At 28.8% G+C, this 18641-nt stretch overlaps 3 protein-coding genes across 5 annotated transcripts in view; 1 reads left to right on the top strand and 2 right to left on the bottom strand.

Moving 5' to 3' along the window:
* Positions 1-273: 273 nt before the first annotated feature.
* Positions 274-2145, top strand: LOC111614730. The gene is made up of 2 exons (XM_023356096.1): positions 274-1707; positions 1930-2145. The coding sequence occupies exons 1-2, from the start codon at positions 274-276 to the stop codon at positions 2143-2145; spliced, it is 1650 nt and encodes a 549-aa protein (XP_023211864.1).
* A 362-nt stretch (positions 2146-2507) lies between these two features.
* On the bottom strand, positions 2508-9749 carry LOC111614724 (protein FAN-like). 2 transcript variants are annotated; one of them, XM_023356090.1, is made up of 4 exons: positions 9581-9744; positions 9167-9354; positions 3147-3249; positions 2508-3072 (listed from the first exon to the last, which is right to left on the bottom strand). In XM_023356090.1, exons 2-4 carry the CDS (start codon positions 9309-9311, stop codon positions 2982-2984), a joined length of 339 nt encoding a protein of 112 aa, XP_023211858.1. In that variant the 5' UTR covers positions 9312-9354; positions 9581-9744; the 3' UTR covers positions 2508-2981. The 2 variants fall into 2 exon arrangements, with proteins under 2 accessions (XP_023211858.1, XP_023211857.1); XM_023356089.1 differs by lacking the exons at positions 2508-3072; positions 3147-3249 and adding an exon at positions 7669-8740 and having other exon boundaries at positions 9581-9749.
* Positions 9750-11335: 1586 nt separating this feature from the next.
* The window catches only part of LOC111614723 (BEACH domain-containing protein lvsF-like), a 34946-nt gene continuing 27640 nt past the window's right edge, over positions 11336-18641 (bottom strand). Inside the window, exons 21-22 of one of the 2 annotated variants that reach the window (XM_023356088.1) lie at positions 12882-12984; positions 11336-12157 (exon numbers count right to left, since the gene is read on the bottom strand). In XM_023356088.1, coding sequence (XP_023211856.1) covers positions 12067-12157; positions 12882-12984 — 194 coding nt within the window. In that variant the 3' untranslated portion in view covers positions 11336-12066. Of the gene's footprint in view, positions 12158-12881; positions 12985-17676; positions 18477-18641 lie in introns of those variants that run through there. The other variant, XM_023356087.1, reaches the window with a different exon arrangement.

Genomic DNA, 18641 nt, shown 5'->3' on the forward strand with positions numbered 1-18641 from the left:
GCCCGGGGCGGGCCGCTCCTGCCGCCCCCACTACGCTACGCTACTGACATTGACAGCAAAAATTTATTGCTTAAGACTATCCAATCAACCCAATTTTTTCTTGGTTCTATTCACATATTCTATTAATGTTAATATTAGTGTATGGTACGAGTGAAAAACTCAAAAAAACCACGCCAAGCGAGCCGTTAATGAAGTGCAAACCCAAGACCAACTGTCAATGTTCGGTTGTTTTATCCAATATATAACCGGATGGCTTAGTATGAATTGATTCGAATGACCAAATATTCACTGCACCCGGAAGGTGCAGTGAATTGGGAAACCTCCGTCCAGGAGATCGAAAGAGGAATTATTGGTCTGGATCCCATAGAGAAGGATTATATACGTTGGAAGACTGTATTAAAAAATCAAGAAAAATGGAAAAAAGGAAGAAGTATTAACAAAGATATCCTATATACTAAGCGTTGGCTGAAAGCAAACAACTTAATTGCCGCAAGAGCGGATAAGAGTAAACAAATAGTTGTAATGAAAAAACAAACGTATGACAAAGCCTTAGAAGAGTACATCAAAAAGACGGAATGTATTAAGACCAGCAGTAAAATTGTTGAGGCTATTGATAGAAGAGTTAGGAAACTGGAGGGAACCAAGCTTGCGAAGGTTTTACCTTTTATCCGGAAATGCCGTAACCCCAGACCTGGGATCCCTAGACTATTTGCCTTTGCTAAAACGCATAAAGAGGGCAAGGAAATAAGGCCAATAGTGGAAAAGCATAAAGCACCTACATTTTTCTTAGAAAAAAGATTGCAAGAATATATCTCCTCCCTAATGGAAAGTAGTAATTTGGTTGCAAAAGATCCGGTAATGGTGGTTAAAGAGCTACAAGACATTACTTTGATGGATGAAGAAGTGGGAACTGTGTTGGATTATGAGAGTTTGTACCCCTCGATTAAAATTAATTCTTGTTTGGAAACTCTATTGGAGTTATTGTTTAGAGAAAACCCGACATTAACGCATCACAGAAACGAGGTTATAGAAATGGCTAATCTTATATGTTGCGAATCTTTTTTCACTTTCGAAGGCCAAACTTATAAACAAAATAGGGGAGTTCCGATGGGAAGCCCAATTTCTGGGCTTCTATGCGAGCTTGTGGTTAGAAGATTGGAAGAAAAAGTATTGAAAAGCTTTGAAAGAGAAATCGTTTACTACAAGAAATATGTGGATGATTTATTTATAATATGGAGGAATAATCGAGAAATTACTAGCTTCATGGATAGAATCAACGATAACGATAAAGGCCTCAGCCTGAAGCTAGAGCAGAAAAGTTCCATAATGGTACATTTCTTAGATATTAATATCATCTTTAGCAAAGGGCATGTATCCACCGTGTACATCAAACCAACACATAGCCCACTATACATCCCTGCTAAGTCCAATGACCCGTATCGTTACAAACTGGCAGCATTTTGTACCTTGGTTAGAAGGGCTTTTCTATACTGCGACAACGTTATAGACCGGGTTACTGATATCGAAAGGATCATACAGTTAGCAGAAACATTAGGATATAAGAGAAATATTATAACGGGTATTGTTAAATTTGAGAAGAATAATGATAAAGTCTCCAGACAAGGTCCATCTAAGTACACAAAATTTACATTCAACAAATACTTAGGAGGAATTATGAAGGAAATTGCTAGCGTAAAAGATTCAAAGGTGATTTTGAAAAGGGCTCCTAATTTATATAAAATTCTTAGAAACGATAAAGGGGTTATTAAAAAAGAAGATAAGGCAGGTGTTTACAAGATTCCCTATGAGAACCAGCTATTAGGAATAAAAAAAGATTACGTAGGAGTTACTACCAGAAACCTCGGGGTAAGGATTAGAGAACACAAATATGATGCTAGAAAAGGGTCTAATACCACAATATTGGCCCAGATGGCACAGGCCCAAGGATCCCTTGTTGGATGGGAGGAAGCGGAAGTCGTGAGACAAGTACACTCACCAACTTTGACGAAGACGGCCGAAAAAATGGAGATATACAGGAGTAAACTTAAAGAAGGATGCATTAATGCTAGAGATGTGGAAGGTCTTCCTTCGGCTTGGAAGTTTGCCGTTAAAAAGCTTATAAGTAGCGCGTCAACTGAAATATGATATATATTTGATTTAAAGGAAACTTAGTATATTTAGCTATGATAGATCGTATTAATATTTAGTCTTTGTAGTATGTTATTTATTTTTAGGTATCGTTTACAATTTATTTTTATTATTATTAATTGATATGTTATCAGTTTATTGATATTTTTGAATTTTCGAACTTATTGTTCTTTTTATGATGTATTCCATTTTCGTATGTTCTAACCTGATGATGATCCATTAAGTGGATCGAAAACGTTCGTTTTTAATAAAACTCCCTCAGCAAACAATAAGGTGTTGGTTACGTTATTTGTTTATTTTTGCTGGGTACGATTGTATTCAAGGTTACACGCGGGGATAATTATCGCTTCTCNCTGATACATATTGTTGAAACACTTCAACCACTTGAAATAGTTGTAAACCATGAATAGTTTTTCACAATGTGTGTGGAAAACAAACAAATTAGATAGAGTATAATTTTGTCTGACTAAGATAGACAGATCTAAGGTTTCATTTTATTTTTTAATTAGTTACTCATTTTGTTCTAGTGAGTCATGATTGTTCTGTAGAGTACTGAGAAGCCACTGTATTTGATTAATGTGATTTTGATATATGCAATGGCATTGAGAGATTAATTAATCGCATTAATCAAGGGATACCCATAGTAGATAACCCATATGTGGAAACCTGTTTACTATGGAAGAATTGCTCGGTCCCACAGGATACCATTATAGACAGGTTTGACTGTATCACTAAAAGAGTTTACTAAGATAATATGCAATATTTATTTTCAATGTAAGGATTTTAATTATGTTTGGATCGTTAAATTTAGTAGGTTATTTGAATATAACTAGTTAATATTTCATAATTAAAAAATATATATTACCTTGTGAAACAGAAAAAATATTCTTTCCATCTGACGAAATAGTTACGTCCGTTACTTCTCTATAAAAATATTTAAGTTATTAAAACGGTCTTTACAAATAATTACGCCACTTATGAAAAAAGACATTACTTACTCTTTATGCAATTTATATTCAGTAATTATTGTAAGAGATTCCATATTTCTGTTCCAATGACATTCTTGCATAATTGATTTTTTGTGTTTTAAAGATGGTTTATCTGTAAAATTAACAAATAATTAGTTAAAAAATCATTTATTAGATTAAATATATCTATTTATGTATTTACTTGCATATTACTGACATTTACTACTACTTTATTTTTAAATTAATACATTTTTTGTATTTTTAATAAAGAAAACTATTTTGTCACTTACGAAAGGGTAAATGGAAAAATGGTACATCAATTACTTAATTACTTAATGCTTTAAGTCACTACTGACAAAATGGAAGTAATACATTAAAAATCACACACACACACCATAAATGTTTGGAAAAATTTACAACAAAACTTACAAGAGATTAAGCAATGACAGGAAGAACTCAAAGAAAGTTATAAGCTAAGTGCATTTTAATTCAAAATTAATGTTTTTAATATTATTTATCTGTTCTTTTTTTATTTTTTGACTCTTTCCACTCCTTGAGCACCAGGAGAGCCCTTTACAGGTCCGTCCTGGATTTGGTTGGCCCATATGGGGAGGCCAGGTGGCAAGAAAAGGCCTAATATATCAAGGATAGATAATCCCCAAAAATTTATGGTGTTGATCTGGGTCTCGATTTAGAGTCTACAGTAGCAATAGATCAATGCCTTAACCACCTTCGACATTCGACCAGCTTACCATTAACCCTCGATATAACAGAACAATAGAAAAAGCAATGATCCAATAATGTCAACTGTCTGTTATATCCAAAGATATCACAATCAGTTACAAAAACTTTATGATGTACTGTACACTAAGAGAGACAAAATAAGTCATATTGTGGTAAATATGAAAGAAACAAAGCTCAAGTTACTAAACAAGTTCAAACAACAGTTGCTTGTGCATACCTAAAGACATTCTGCACACTAACAATTACTATTAATATTCACAAATACTATATTTCATCCCTTGATAAAATATCTCTCTCAAGTTTGAAAATGAATTGAGGATTCTCTTGCATAATATAGTGTATAATTGTTATAAATCCAGGCAAATCAATGGAAAATATGAAAAAATTAGCTATTATTTTCCATTAATTTGTATGCATTTATAACAATTGTATTATGCAAAAAAGATATCAATTCATCATTTCCAAAACCAGTAGATAGAACAAGCATATTCTGAAGACGATTTCTGCTTTGACAGGTGTCACGAAATGAGCAGATTTAACCCATTATTTTCAAAATCCATTATGCCAATCTGTAAAAATATACAATGTACTAAAGGCAATTTAATTTGGATACATATCTGAATATAAAAAAACTAATATATGAAATATATAATGTTAACAAGATAACCCAAATAACTTCATTTAATAGTGTATTTTTCTCTCTCAAATATCAATTTTAAAAAATTGCAGACCTATAAATTCCCACTGGCATCTGTCTGTCAGTCTGTCCTTCCTTAATGTCGAGAATGGAGTTAGATGGATGAAAGTCGAGACCAGACGTGGAAAGCTTTGGAGCATAGACAACTGTTGTGACTCTGTCGTTAACAGGTACAAGACACTACTAAAATTGAAAGCATTGTGCAGCCCAGCATTGTAATGATGTATCAATAAATCTAAAAATATAAATCTCTCTAAATCTGCAAATCATAATTAGAATATACATGAGGAATAGCTGTTTTGTTCAAGATAATTACTGTAAAAATAACATCATTTTTTGAGTAGAAATTTTTAAAAATTCTAATAAATAATTCTATAATGTGATAAAATATTAATTTGTTAGGAATACTGAATTTAATGAAGTTAATATGACTTAAATGTTTTAAAACAGTGGAGTAACTGAAATATTTAAGGCTCTTTGAATGAAATCTGAATTCATTAACTCAAATTCACTCAAAATGAAAGTTTAATTCTTTAAAATTAGATTTTTTAAAAATAATTTTGAAGAGAGGATTGACCTTTGGCTGCTCAAAATTCAATTAATACACATTGGATGGACAAATTTATAATTTTATGACAAAAAAGATGAGTATCGCAAACTCCTATATAATGTAACAAAAAAATTGTGACTGGTACTCGTAAAAATTTGCATTTTGTCATTCAAATGTGTTCTTCAACTTCTGGGTCTAGGTTTAAACTTGTCTCGATAACACGATTTCCTATAATGCGAAACATATCCTATTCAATATTTTATGTTTGTAGTTTCATACCCTTTGAGTATCGTTAAGTTTAAATTATTTCTTTTTTTCTAATATAAATTCTCCTACTTATCCTTATTTTTCTTATTAAGGAATTTCTTTATCACAAAAAAACCAGGTATTTTGCTTTTTCAGTTTTTCCTTGATATATTAGTCTGAAATTATTATTATTATAAAAAAAATCCATTTCTGTTTACTTGTTCTCAAAGTCAAAATATTTAACGTTATGCTATGTTTACGAATGATTTATTTCCAGTTATTTTACTGTCCACTCTTAACTTCGTATTTGACAAAAGGAGTTCTTTTGCAATTTAAAGCATCACTGGCATTGTGAAGTTATATATTAATCGAGATATCACATTGGATGATTCGAACGTTTTGAAAAATTGAGGTGTAATAAAACTCATTTACATAAACTATGTCAATGTAGTTCTCTACAGATTGACGCAATATCTAATGCTAAAAATGTGTTCAATTTACTTTTCGGGGTTGATTTAAATATATTTCTAGATAATTTTAAAGTTTTAACTAACGCCCTACATCTTTTAATTTGTAAGTAGTTAAAATTTTATATTTTGCTTTATCAAACGTTTTGATTAAATGTACATAAAATTTAGATTTCTGATTCTTTCCATCCTGTGGGCCCTAAGAGAACACTTTAACCATGCCATAAGTAAGTGACTGGCAATGAGGGATGGGACCCAACATATCAGAAACAAGAATGCTGCCTTAACACCTTGGTTATCCAACTTTAAATAGTATTATTGGGCTATTTTAAAGTTTATTTGAATTTAATTACAAATAAATTTAACATTCAAAATAAAGTTTAATCATTAAACTATAATTTCCATTAATAATTTTAGTATGTTTATAGAAAACTTCGGCTCACAGAACGATAAAAATTAATCCTGCACATTAAGGATCAGCTACATCAGAATCAATCTTCACTTTAGAAACATAATTTAAAATTTAAAATCCAGATTATGTTATAATACAGAATGTAGTGTAAACATATATATCATTTATACACATAGAAAAGATGTCAACCTAGAGATTCAGCGATATAGTACAAGCAACATACATGCTCAGTATATACAAATAACAATCTGAATCTCGATACCATACTCATTTCAAGGACTGAATTTGTGATTAACTTCTAATTAGCTAAAAGATAGTTTAATGATAAAATCTAATACTGCTGTTGTTATTATTTGGCATTTGATTTTAAATAAAAATAATTTAAAATCATCTAAAAAGGTTATTTAATCATGTACAGGTATACCTCAAGTTACATCGTTTCGAATTACGCTGTTCTCGATTATACATCATTTGTCAAAAAATATATGGAAAAATAAAAATCAAGTTTAAGTTATTTTATTTGACTTTATATCTGTCTGCCACAAATATTAAAATCGTAATATCATTAGAGAAGTGTTAAAAGCACACAGAATCATATTAAAATAAATTTACAGTAAATGTTAATACAATCATCATAAATTGTAGAGAACGAAATATGAAAACATCTGTGACTCTGTGTTGTTGTCTTATTTAGCGGTCTTTAAGAGCTCAATATATTGGCATTTTCCACGGTAGTTCCAATATCTATTGTTTGGCGTCATCATCAGTGTCACTCGTTATTAGTAAATTTAACATAAATTAATTTATTTTTTTACTACTGCAAAATAATTTTAATAACTGTATTTGTTATTAACCTTACAAAATCATCTATTTTTATAATATCTTAGAGCAAACCACATTCACAAATTGTAAACATGTATATTTACAAGTATGTACGTACTGTACATGTATTCGTAAATTTAGATTACTTTTTTCCCTGTACTATATTAAAAACTAAAATTTATTTGTTTGCAAGCTTAAAATAGATTCTTATTAATCATATATTATTAAAAATGCATTTATAAATAAAATACAGAACTGGAAATGGTTATTTGTAGTTTAGCCTAGTGACAAGTAAATTTGCCTTAAGCAAAAAACGACATAAGCCATTTTTTGCTCTTGGAACCAATTACTGACGTAAGGCGAGGTATACCTGTATTAAATGAAGTAATTATTTGGTAATTAATTAACACATTCACTGCCAGAAATGCTTTGAAGCAGTCTATGCTGCAACACTCACCTCATGAGAAACATAGAAGTTTGCTGTGTTTATCACAGAAAATTATTATTTCTTTTTTATTATGTATTGTATACTTTTAAAAATAAATTATATTTTATATAATTTCTTTGATACTTTATATGTAAAATAATTTTAAGGTTTTATTGGTTTTTATTCTTGTTTTCTTTCAGGGAAGCTTTCATTGTTAATGTAGGCAGGCTTATTTTGCCCATTTTACTACAAAAGATACAAGATAATGGCCCTATATCTTTTGTAGTAAAATAAAATAAAATAAATAAATATATAAATTTATTTATTTTACTACACAACTAGAACATTGCTCCTATATGTAGCTAGCAGATATATTAAAACTTTATTATCCCTATATATGTTATCATTGCTTTAACAAATGTTAAATCATTGCACACGTTACTTCATAAAAGAAATATTTACTTTCTTATCTTTTTATTCTTAATTCATACAAAATTTATTTAAAAAAAAAAATTCATAATACACATATTCATTTAACTTATATGATATTTGATATCCTAACAACATTAAAAATATAAATTAGCTAATAAACACATCCTTCCAATAATGCTTCTTATACAAAATGAATAATTACATTACAATAGGAAACATCTACAGAACTGCTTGATTAAGAACTGAAGGAAAAAAAAATATACAATCAATTCTAAAGTTTCAGCTTATGCAACAGTTTTTTAAATGGTTACAATTTTTTGAGATATACACAGGGTGGCTCAAACGTCAGTTAAACATTGTAAATATTTAAATTGCTTCTTATTCAAATACTTTATAGCTTACAGACCTTACAAAGTCATTTGAAATGAGATCCTCCTTGTTCAATATACAAATTACAATGCTTAAATTAAATTATAACTTGTCTAAAATCCTCTGATAGCTTGATCGAGCGATTCCAAATTCAGCCGATGCCTTCCTTATCGATTTACCAGGATTGGCAAGGAATGCCTCTGCCACTTTCCGTACATTATCGTCAGTTACTGCAGTTCTCGGTCGACCCGATCTCGGTAAGTCTACTACTGCTCCCGTCTCTTCGAATCTCTTATTTAATTTGTAAATTGCCTGACGAGTGGGTGGTTCGGCAGCTGGATATTTTTCAATAAACATCTTTTTAACCGTTGCGTATTTTTTATCACATTTCCACCAATTTTGTAAAAGAAAAACACGTTGTTCTAAACTCAGTTTACGGTGTCTATTCACAAGTGTACCTGGAACACACAAACAAAACACAGTTAACTGACTTTTGAGCCACCCTTTATTCTTAGAGCAATACCTGATAGTCTAAATTACTCTAAGAACATATATCTCAAGACTATAACCATTAAGAAAGAATTGGATAATCTAAAATCATTAAAATTGTTTGTTTATCTCCATTTCTTAATGAAGCAGTTCTATTTGTGAAAGAAATTCAATTCCACTTTTAAATGAATAATATAAATAAAATTTAATCGTCAACAAAACTTAAAGTTTTCTTTATCACAAAGATGAGGAATAAGTTTTAAAAGAAACATTTTATTATTTAAATCTTTTTCATGAACTTCAAAATAATTATTATACAAAATCATGCAGGAAACAAAAAAATAAGTTATTATTAACAATAAATTGAATGAAAATTTAAACATTTAGCTACTTACCGCCAGATGCTTGCTCCGATTGAATGCCGTCTTTAGCTTCCACGTAACAATTTTGTGACCAAAGTCTGTCTTGCATTATTCTTGGCAATTTTCTTTCGGGATGAGGATGGGTAAAAATCTGTTTTGGAGTCTGGCCAAATTCCATGATTTGAACTTCAAGAGAATATCTTTCATTGATGTCTTTAATACTATAATAAAAATAAGGTCGTATGGCTAATTTGGTTATAGAAAACACAAAAAAAAAAAAAAAAATAGACTAATTTCATTAATGAAAAATTAAGTCTATACAAAATAAATTTTGAGTCCTTTTTGCCTATTAATATCCTTTTATTCCAGTCCAGGAACCACAAAAACAGCTGGCAACATGAAGCAACACTTCCACAAATAACCAATAAACACAATCTAAAAACTTACAAAATTAAAAATGATCTTGATGTGGACCCTTTTCTGTATGACGTCTACACATTAAAATTTGTTAAAATTCTTCACAACAGCATTCATGTTATATAATCACATTTCAGCTGAGTCCTCTGGTGGATTTCAGGCAGCCTAAGATTAATTTATATAATTGTACATAGAAGCCCAGGATCATTTTGACTAATTTCATTAATGAAAAATTAATTTTTCATTAATGAAATTAGTCAAAATGATCCTGAGCTTCTATGTACAAAAAAATAGAATTCATTGTATAGCACTTGTGAGATAACATGTTTCTTAATGGTTATTTCCACCTTTTAATATAACTTTTACGTATTTTTATCTTGTGAGTTTTATTGAAACTATTTTAGAGTCTGAAATGAATTTTGGATGTATTCTATACATATTAATTTTAATTATTGTAAAATTCTTTGTTTTGTAGATTTAAATATGTAATAAATTTAAGAAANATAAAATATTTTATGAACTTTTTACTTGGAAATGTTCTGCTGATATACTACAACAAGTTTAAAAAAAATTTCTTATGAGATAATGTCAATGTTAAATATTAATTTGTACCAAATAATATAATTCTTTGGATGTTTATGTGATTATTTATCAACATAGTTAACTTTTATAAGATATTCTAACAAACTTGTGATAAATATCTACAGCCAAACCAGCTTTTGAAACATCTAAAAAATGAGATAGAGGAATTCTGAGTTTTTTCATCTAGTGAAAACATAACAGATGTATAGACAAAATTTAGGAACTCTAAAAACTGTAATAACTCACCCCTAATGTCATACCTTGTAATCAAGGTATCATTTATATATCTTCAGTATAGGAATGGAAACTTAATAGCCATTGTAGCCATAAATATCCTTTTTTTCTATAGCTCTCATAACTATTTCTGCCATGAGGAACCCATTGGTACTCCTTACCTTTGCAGATAAAAGCTATCATTAAACTAAAAGTAATTGTTGAAAACAACTAACTCAAAGTGGCTCTCACAGCAAATTCCTTATTGATAATAAATTATAATTGAGGCAGTCTTGTTAGCTAATTCCTTTGCTAACAAGAGTGACTCAATTATAGATTCAAAAAGACATAAGATGACAACATCAATTTTATAGAATGTATAGGACAAAAGAAATAAATTTCTTAGCTCCTTAAATATTCAGTTCCTAGCATCCAGCAACAATAAACTACAGTATATAGAAATAATCTCCATCAAATCCATCCAATGAACAAAGCGATAATAAATACAAATATGTCGCACTAATCTTGTAAAGCTTTGCAATTATTATTATCTGCAAAGCTATACAAGGTTAGTGTGACATATTTGTATTTATTATCGCTTTGACAGTCATTTTTTGACTGATCATCATTCTTTTTCTTTGTTATGGGCCTACACTGTATAACAGCCAGAAAATTATAATAATAATGACAGTGATTCCGATTACTTTTTCAAAAAATACAAAATAAAAAAAAAGTTTAATGTTTAATCAGGCCATATAACAGAAAATTCGGTATCCACTTCCATGCTCAACAGAAAGTGTTTGCATATTTTTAACAGCTGTATTTACTTAACATAGATATGTAATTTAATTTGTGAAATTTAACATGTTATTGCTAATGAGAGATGATATTCTTTGTTTAAAAGCTTATTTTAAACTTTCTACATCATATTTTGTTTGAATAAAATCAAGTCTAATTCTGCAAATAAAATAAAAAGCATAATATTCATGATGTGCAAGTTTTGTAAAGGCTATAATGCTATACAAACAGTAAAAAATTCTTGTAGTGTTTACGGGATAGATGCTCCTAAAGTTTGAACACATGAAATGCTATTTTGAAAGTTTTGTTTGGGAAATTTTGAACTAAAGGATACATAACATACGTGCCACCCAAAAGCTGTTGACAAAGAGAAATTGCAGGAAGAAATTGTTAAAAATCAATTAACAACAACTTGTTAACGAACAACAAATCTTACTGTGTGACTGATACATATTGTTGAAACACTTCAACCACTTGAAATAGTTGTAAACCATGAATAGTTTTTCACAATGTGTGTGGAAAACAAACAAATTAGATAGAGTATAATTTTGTCTGACTAAGATAGACAGATCTAAGGTTTCATTTTATTTTTTAATTAGTTACTCATTTTGTTCTAGTGAGTCATGATTGTTCTGTAGAGTACTGAGAAGCCACTGTATTTGATTAATGTGATTTTGATATATGCAATGGCATTGAGAGATTAATTAATCGCATTAATCAAGGGATACCCATAGTAGATAACCCATATGTGGAAACCTGTTTACTATGGAAGAATTGCTCGGTCCCACAGGATACCATTATAGACAGGTTTGACTGTATCACTAAAAGAGTTTACTAAGATAATATGCAATATTTATTTTCAATGTAAGGATTTTAATTATGTTTGGATCGTTAAATTTAGTAGGTTATTTGAATATAACTAGTTAATATTTCATAATTAAAAAATATATATTACCTTGTGAAACAGAAAAAATATTCTTTCCATCTGACGAAATAGTTACGTCCGTTACTTCTCTATAAAAATATTTAAGTTATTAAAACGGTCTTTACAAATAATTACGCCACTTATGAAAAAAGACATTACTTACTCTTTATGCAATTTATATTCAGTAATTATTGTAAGAGATTCCATATTTCTGTTCCAATGACATTCTTGCATAATTGATTTTTTGTGTTTTGTTCGATATGTTAATACTTCGCAACTGTCTCTTATCTTCTAATGAATACATTTTCAATAAACTATCTGTAAAGATTATACAGATTAATAATTCAAAACCTGTTATTATTTATATAATGTTTTGGTGTCATATCTTATAGAATTTTCTTTAATTATTCATTTAAATGATGACAAAAGATATAATAATGCTGTAGCTATTCATTTAGTTAGAGTAATTAATATCATTGTTTAACCTTCACTATCTAAAACTACTGTTTTAGTTTATTTAGCAAAGCGGCGTCTTTATTTTTCTTTTCAACAAAAAACAGAATTGTTTCTTACAAATTTTATTTTCTAGAAAACAATTCTATTTGTTACATTCCACTTGGCTGATAAATTTTCTTTTAATAATATCTATAAAATATTTTATGAACTTTTTACTTGGAAATGTTCTGCTGATATACTACAACAAGTTTAAAAAAAATTTCTTATGAGATAATGTCAATGTTAAATATTAATTTGTACCAAATAATATAATTCTTTGGATGTTTATGTGATTATTTATCAACATAGTTANCTTACTCTTTATGCAATTTATATTCAGTAATTATTGTAAGAGATTCCATATTTCTGTTCCAATGACATTCTTGCATAATTGATTTTTTGTGTTTTAAAGATGGTTTATCTGTAAAATTAACAAATAATTAGTTAAAAAATCATTTATTAGATTAAATATATCTATTTATGTATTTACTTGCATATTACTGACATTTACTACTACTTTATTTTTAAATTAATACATTTTTTGTATTTTTAATAAAGAAAACTATTTTGTCACTTACGAAAGGGTAAATGGAAAAATGGTACATCAATTACTTAATTACTTAATGCTTTAAGTCACTACTGACAAAATGGAAGTAATACATTAAAAATCACACACACACACCATAAATGTTTGGAAAAATTTACAACAAAACTTACAAGAGATTAAGCAATGACAGGAAGAACTCAAAGAAAGTTATAAGCTAAGTGCATTTTAATTCAAAATTAATGTTTTTAATATTATTTATCTGTTCTTTTTTTATTTTTTGACTCTTTCCACTCCTTGAGCACCAGGAGAGCCCTTTACAGGTCCGTCCTGGATTTGGTTGGCCCATATGGGGAGGCCAGGTGGCAAGAAAAGGCCTAATATATCAAGGATAGATAATCCCCAAAAATTTATGGTGTTGATCTGGGTCTCGATTTAGAGTCTACAGTAGCAATAGATCAATGCCTTAACCACCTTCGACATTCGACCAGCTTACCATTAACCCTCGATATAACAGAACAATAGAAAAAGCAATGATCCAATAATGTCAACTGTCTGTTATATCCAAAGATATCACAATCAGTTACAAAAACTTTATGATGTACTGTACACTAAGAGAGACAAAATAAGTCATATTGTGGTAAATATGAAAGAAACAAAGCTCAAGTTACTAAACAAGTTCAAACAACAGTTGCTTGTGCATACCTAAAGACATTCTGCACACTAACAATTACTATTAATATTCACAAATACTATATTTCATCCCTTGATAAAATATCTCTCTCAAGTTTGAAAATGAATTGAGGATTCTCTTGCATAATATAGTGTATAATTGTTATAAATCCAGGCAAATCAATGGAAAATATGAAAAAATTAGCTATTATTTTCCATTAATTTGTATGCATTTATAACAATTGTATTATGCAAAAAAGATATCAATTCATCATTTCCAAAACCAGTAGATAGAACAAGCATATTCTGAAGACGATTTCTGCTTTGACAGGTGTCACGAAATGAGCAGATTTAACCCATTATTTTCAAAATCCATTATGCCAATCTGTAAAAATATACAATGTACTAAAGGCAATTTAATTTGGATACATATCTGAATATAAAAAAACTAATATATGAAATATATAATGTTAACAAGATAACCCAAATAACTTCATTTAATAGTGTATTTTTCTCTCTCAAATATCAATTTTAAAAAATTGCAGACCTATAAATTCCCACTGGCATCTGTCTGTCAGTCTGTCCTTCCTTAATGTCGAGAATGGAGTTAGATGGATGAAAGTCGAGACCAGACGTGGAAAGCTTTGGAGCATAGACAACTGTTGTGACTCTGTCGTTAACAGGTACAAGACACTACTAAAATTGAAAGCATTGTGCAGCCCAGCATTGTAATGATGTATCAATAAATCTAAAAATATAAATCTCTCTAAATCTGCAAATCATAATTAGAATATACATGAGGAATAGCTGTTTTGTTCAAGATAATTACTGTAAAAATAACATCATTTTTTGAGTAGAAATTTTTAAAAATTCTAATAAATAATTCTATAATGTGATAAAATATTAATTTGTTAGGAATACTGAATTTAATGAAGTTAATATGACTTAAATGTTTTAAAACAGTGGAGTAACTGAAATATTTAAGGCTCTTTGAATGAAATCTGAATTCATTAACTCAAATTCACTCAAAATGAAAGTTTAATTCTTTAAAATTAGATTTTTTAAAAATAATTTTGAAGAGAGGATTGACCTTTGGCTGCTCAAAATTCAATTAATACACATTGGATGGACAAATTTATAATTTTATGACAAAAAAGATGAGTATCGCAAACTCCTATATAATGTAACAAAAAAATTGTGACTGGTACTCGTAAAAATTTGCATTTTGTCATTCAAATGTGTTCTTCAACTTCTGGGTCTAGGTTTAAACTTGTCTCGATAACACGATTTCCTATAATGCGAAACATATCCTATTCAATATTTTATGTTTGTAGTTTCATACCCTTTGAGTATCGTTAAGTTTAAATTATTTCTTTTTTTCTAATATAAATTCTCCTACTTATCCTTATTTTTCTTATTAAGGAATTTCTTTATCACAAAAAAACCAGGTATTTTGCTTTTTCAGTTTTTCCTTGATATATTAGTCTGAAATTATTATTATTATAAAAAAAATCCATTTCTGTTTACTTGTTCTCAAAGTCAAAATATTTAACGTTATGCTATGTTTACGAATGATTTATTTCCAGTTATTTTACTGTCCACTCTTAACTTCGTATTTGACAAAAGGAGTTCTTTTGCAATTTAAAGCATCACTGGCATTGTGAAGTTATATATTAATCGAGATATCACATTGGATGATTCGAACGTTTTGAAAAATTGAGGTGTAATAAAACTCATTTACATAAACTATGTCAATGTAGTTCTCTACAGATTGACGCAATATCTAATGCTAAAAATGTGTTCAATTTACTTTTCGGGGTTGATTTAAATATATTTCTAGATAATTTTAAAGTTTTAACTAACGCCCTACATCTTTTAATTTGTAAGTAGTTAAAATTTTATATTTTGCTTTATCAAACGTTTTGATTAAATGTACATAAAATTTAGATTTCTGATTCTTTCCATCCTGTGGGCCCTAAGAGAACACTTTAACCATGCCATAAGTAAGTGACTGGCAATGAGGGATGGGACCCAACATATCAGAAACAAGAATGCTGCCTTAACACCTTGGTTATCCAACTTTAAATAGTATTATTGGGCTATTTTAAAGTTTATTTGAATTTAATTACAAATAAATTTAACATTCAAAATAAAGTTTAATCATTAAACTATAATTTCCATTAATAATTTTAGTATGTTTATAGAAAACTTCGGCTCACAGAACGATAAAAATTAATCCTGCACATTAAGGATCAGCTACATCAGAATCAATCTTCACTTTAGAAACATAATTTAAAATTTAAAATCCAGATTATGTTATAATACAGAATGTAGTGTAAACATATATATCATTTATACACATAGAAAAGATGTCAACCTAGAGATTCAGCGATATAGTACAAGCAACATACATGCTCAGTATATACAAATAACAATCTGAATCTCGATACCATACTCATTTCAAGGACTGAATTTGTGATTAACTTCTAATTAGCTAAAAGATAGTTTAATGATAAAATCTAATACTGCTGTTGTTATTATTTGGCATTTGATTTTAAATAAAAATAATTTAAAATCATCTAAAAAGGTTATTTAATCATGTACAGGTATACCTCAAGTTACATCGTTTCGAATTACGCTGTTCTCGATTATACATCATTTGTCAAAAAATATATGGAAAAATAAAAATCAAGTTTAAGTTATTTTATTTGACTTTATATCTGTCTGCCACAAATATTAAAATCGTAATATCATTAGAGAAGTGTTAAAAGCACACAGAATCATATTAAAATAAATTTACAGTAAATGTTAATACAATCATCATAAATTGTAGAGAACGAAATATGAAAACATCTGTGACTCTGTGTTGTTGTCTTATTTAGCGGTCTTTAAGAGCTCAATATATTGGCATTTTCCACGGTAGTTCCAATATCTATTGTTTGGCGTCATCATCAGTGTCACTCGTTATTAGTAAATTTAACATAAATTAATTTATTTTTTTACTACTGCAAAATAATTTTAATAACTGTATTTGTTATTAACCTTACAAAATCATCTATTTTTATAATATCTTAGAGCAAACCACATTCACAAATTGTAAACATGTATATTTACAAGTATGTACGTACTGTACATGTATTCGTAAATTTAGATTACTTTTTTCCCTGTACTATATTAAAAACTAAAATTTATTTGTTTGCAAGCTTAAAATAGATTCTTATTAATCATATATTATTAAAAATGCATTTATAAATAAAATACAGAACTGGAAATGGTTATTTGTAGTTTAGCCTAGTGACAAGTAAATTTGCCTTAAGCAAAAAACGACATAAGCCATTTTTTGCTCTTGGAACCAATTACTGACGTAAGGCGAGGTATACCTGTATTAAATGAAGTAATTATTTGGTAATTAATTAACACATTCACTGCCAGAAATGCTTTGAAGCAGTCTATGCTGCAACACTCACCTCATGAGAAACATAGAAGTTTGCTGTGTTTATCACAGAAAATTTATTATTTCTTTTTTATTATGTATTGTATACTTTTAAAAATAAATTATATTTTATATAATTTCTTTGATACTTTATATGTAAAATAATTTTAAGGTTTTATTGGTTTTTATTCTTGTTTTCTTTCAGGGAAGCTTTCATTGTTAATGTAGGCAGGCTTATTTTGCCCATTTTACTACAAAAGATACAAGATAATGGCCCTATATCTTTTGTAGTAAAATAAAATAAAATAAATAAATATATAAATTTATTTATTTTACTACACAACTAGAACATTGCTCCTATATGTAGCTAGCAGATATATTAAAACTTTATTATCCCTATATATGTTATCATTGCTTTAACAAATGTTAAATCATTGCACACGTTACTTCATAAAAGAAATATTTACTTTCTTATCTTTTTATTCTTAATTCATACAAAATTTATTTAAAAAAAAAAATTCATAATACACATATTCATTTAACTTATATGATATTTGATATCCTAACAACATTAAAAATATAAATTAGCTAATAAACACATCCTTCCAATAATGCTTCTTATACAAAATGAATAATTACATTACAATAGGAAACATCTACAGAACTGCTTGATTAAGAACTGAAGGAAAAAAAAATATACAATCAATTCTAAAGTTTCAGCTTATGCAACAGTTTTTTAAATGGTTACAATTTTTTGAGATATACACAGGGTGGCTCAAACGTCAGTTAAACATTGTAAATATTTAAATTGCTTCTTATTCAAATACTTTATAGCTTACAGACCTTACAAAGTCATTTGAAATGAGATCCTCCTTGTTCAATATACAAATTACAATGCTTAAATTAAATTATAACTTGTCTAAAATCCTCTGATAGCTTGATCGAGCGATTCCAAATTCAGCCGATGCCTTCCTTATCGATTTACCAGGATTGGCAAGGAATGCCTCTGCCACTTTCCGTACATTATCGTCAGTTACTGCAGTTCTCGGTCGACCCGATCTCGGTAAGTCTACTACTGCTCCCGTCTCTTCGAATCTCTTATTTAATTTGTAAATTGCCTGACGAGTGGGTGGTTCGGCAGCTGGATATTTTTCAATAAACATCTTTTTAACCGTTGCGTATTTTTTATCACATTTCCACCAATTTTGTAAAAGAAAAACACGTTGTTCTAAACTCAGTTTACGGTGTCTATTCACAAGTGTACCTGGAACACACAAACAAAACACAGTTAACTGACTTTTGAGCCACCCTTTATTCTTAGAGCAATACCTGATAGTCTAAATTACTCTAAGAACATATATCTCAAGACTATAACCATTAAGAAAGAATTGGATAATCTAAAATCATTAAAATTGTTTGTTTATCTCCA

Source organism: Centruroides sculpturatus, unplaced genomic scaffold (genome assembly GCF_000671375.1).
Source record: "Centruroides sculpturatus isolate CEXI.00-Female unplaced genomic scaffold, Cexi_2.0 scaffold1423, whole genome shotgun sequence".
Classification (NCBI taxonomy): Eukaryota; Metazoa; Arthropoda; class Arachnida; order Scorpiones; family Buthidae; genus Centruroides; species Centruroides sculpturatus.

Bases quoted from the DNA above. Each gene is read 5' to 3' on its own strand.
- LOC111614724 (XM_023356089.1), bottom strand. From the start codon at position 9,311: ATGGAATTTGGCCAGACTCCAAAACAGATTTTTACCCATCCTCATCCC. The intron at 8,741-9,166 runs GTAAGTAGCTAA...TGTGTGTTCCAG, and splicing joins ATCGGAGCAAGCATCTGGCG to GTACACTTGTGAATAGACAC.
- LOC111614730 (XM_023356096.1), top strand. From the start codon at position 274: ATGACCAAATATTCACTGCACCCGGAAGGTGCAGTGAATTGGGAAACC. The intron at 1,708-1,929 runs GTGATTTTGAAA...ATATTGGCCCAG, and splicing joins CTAGCGTAAAAGATTCAAAG to ATGGCACAGGCCCAAGGATC.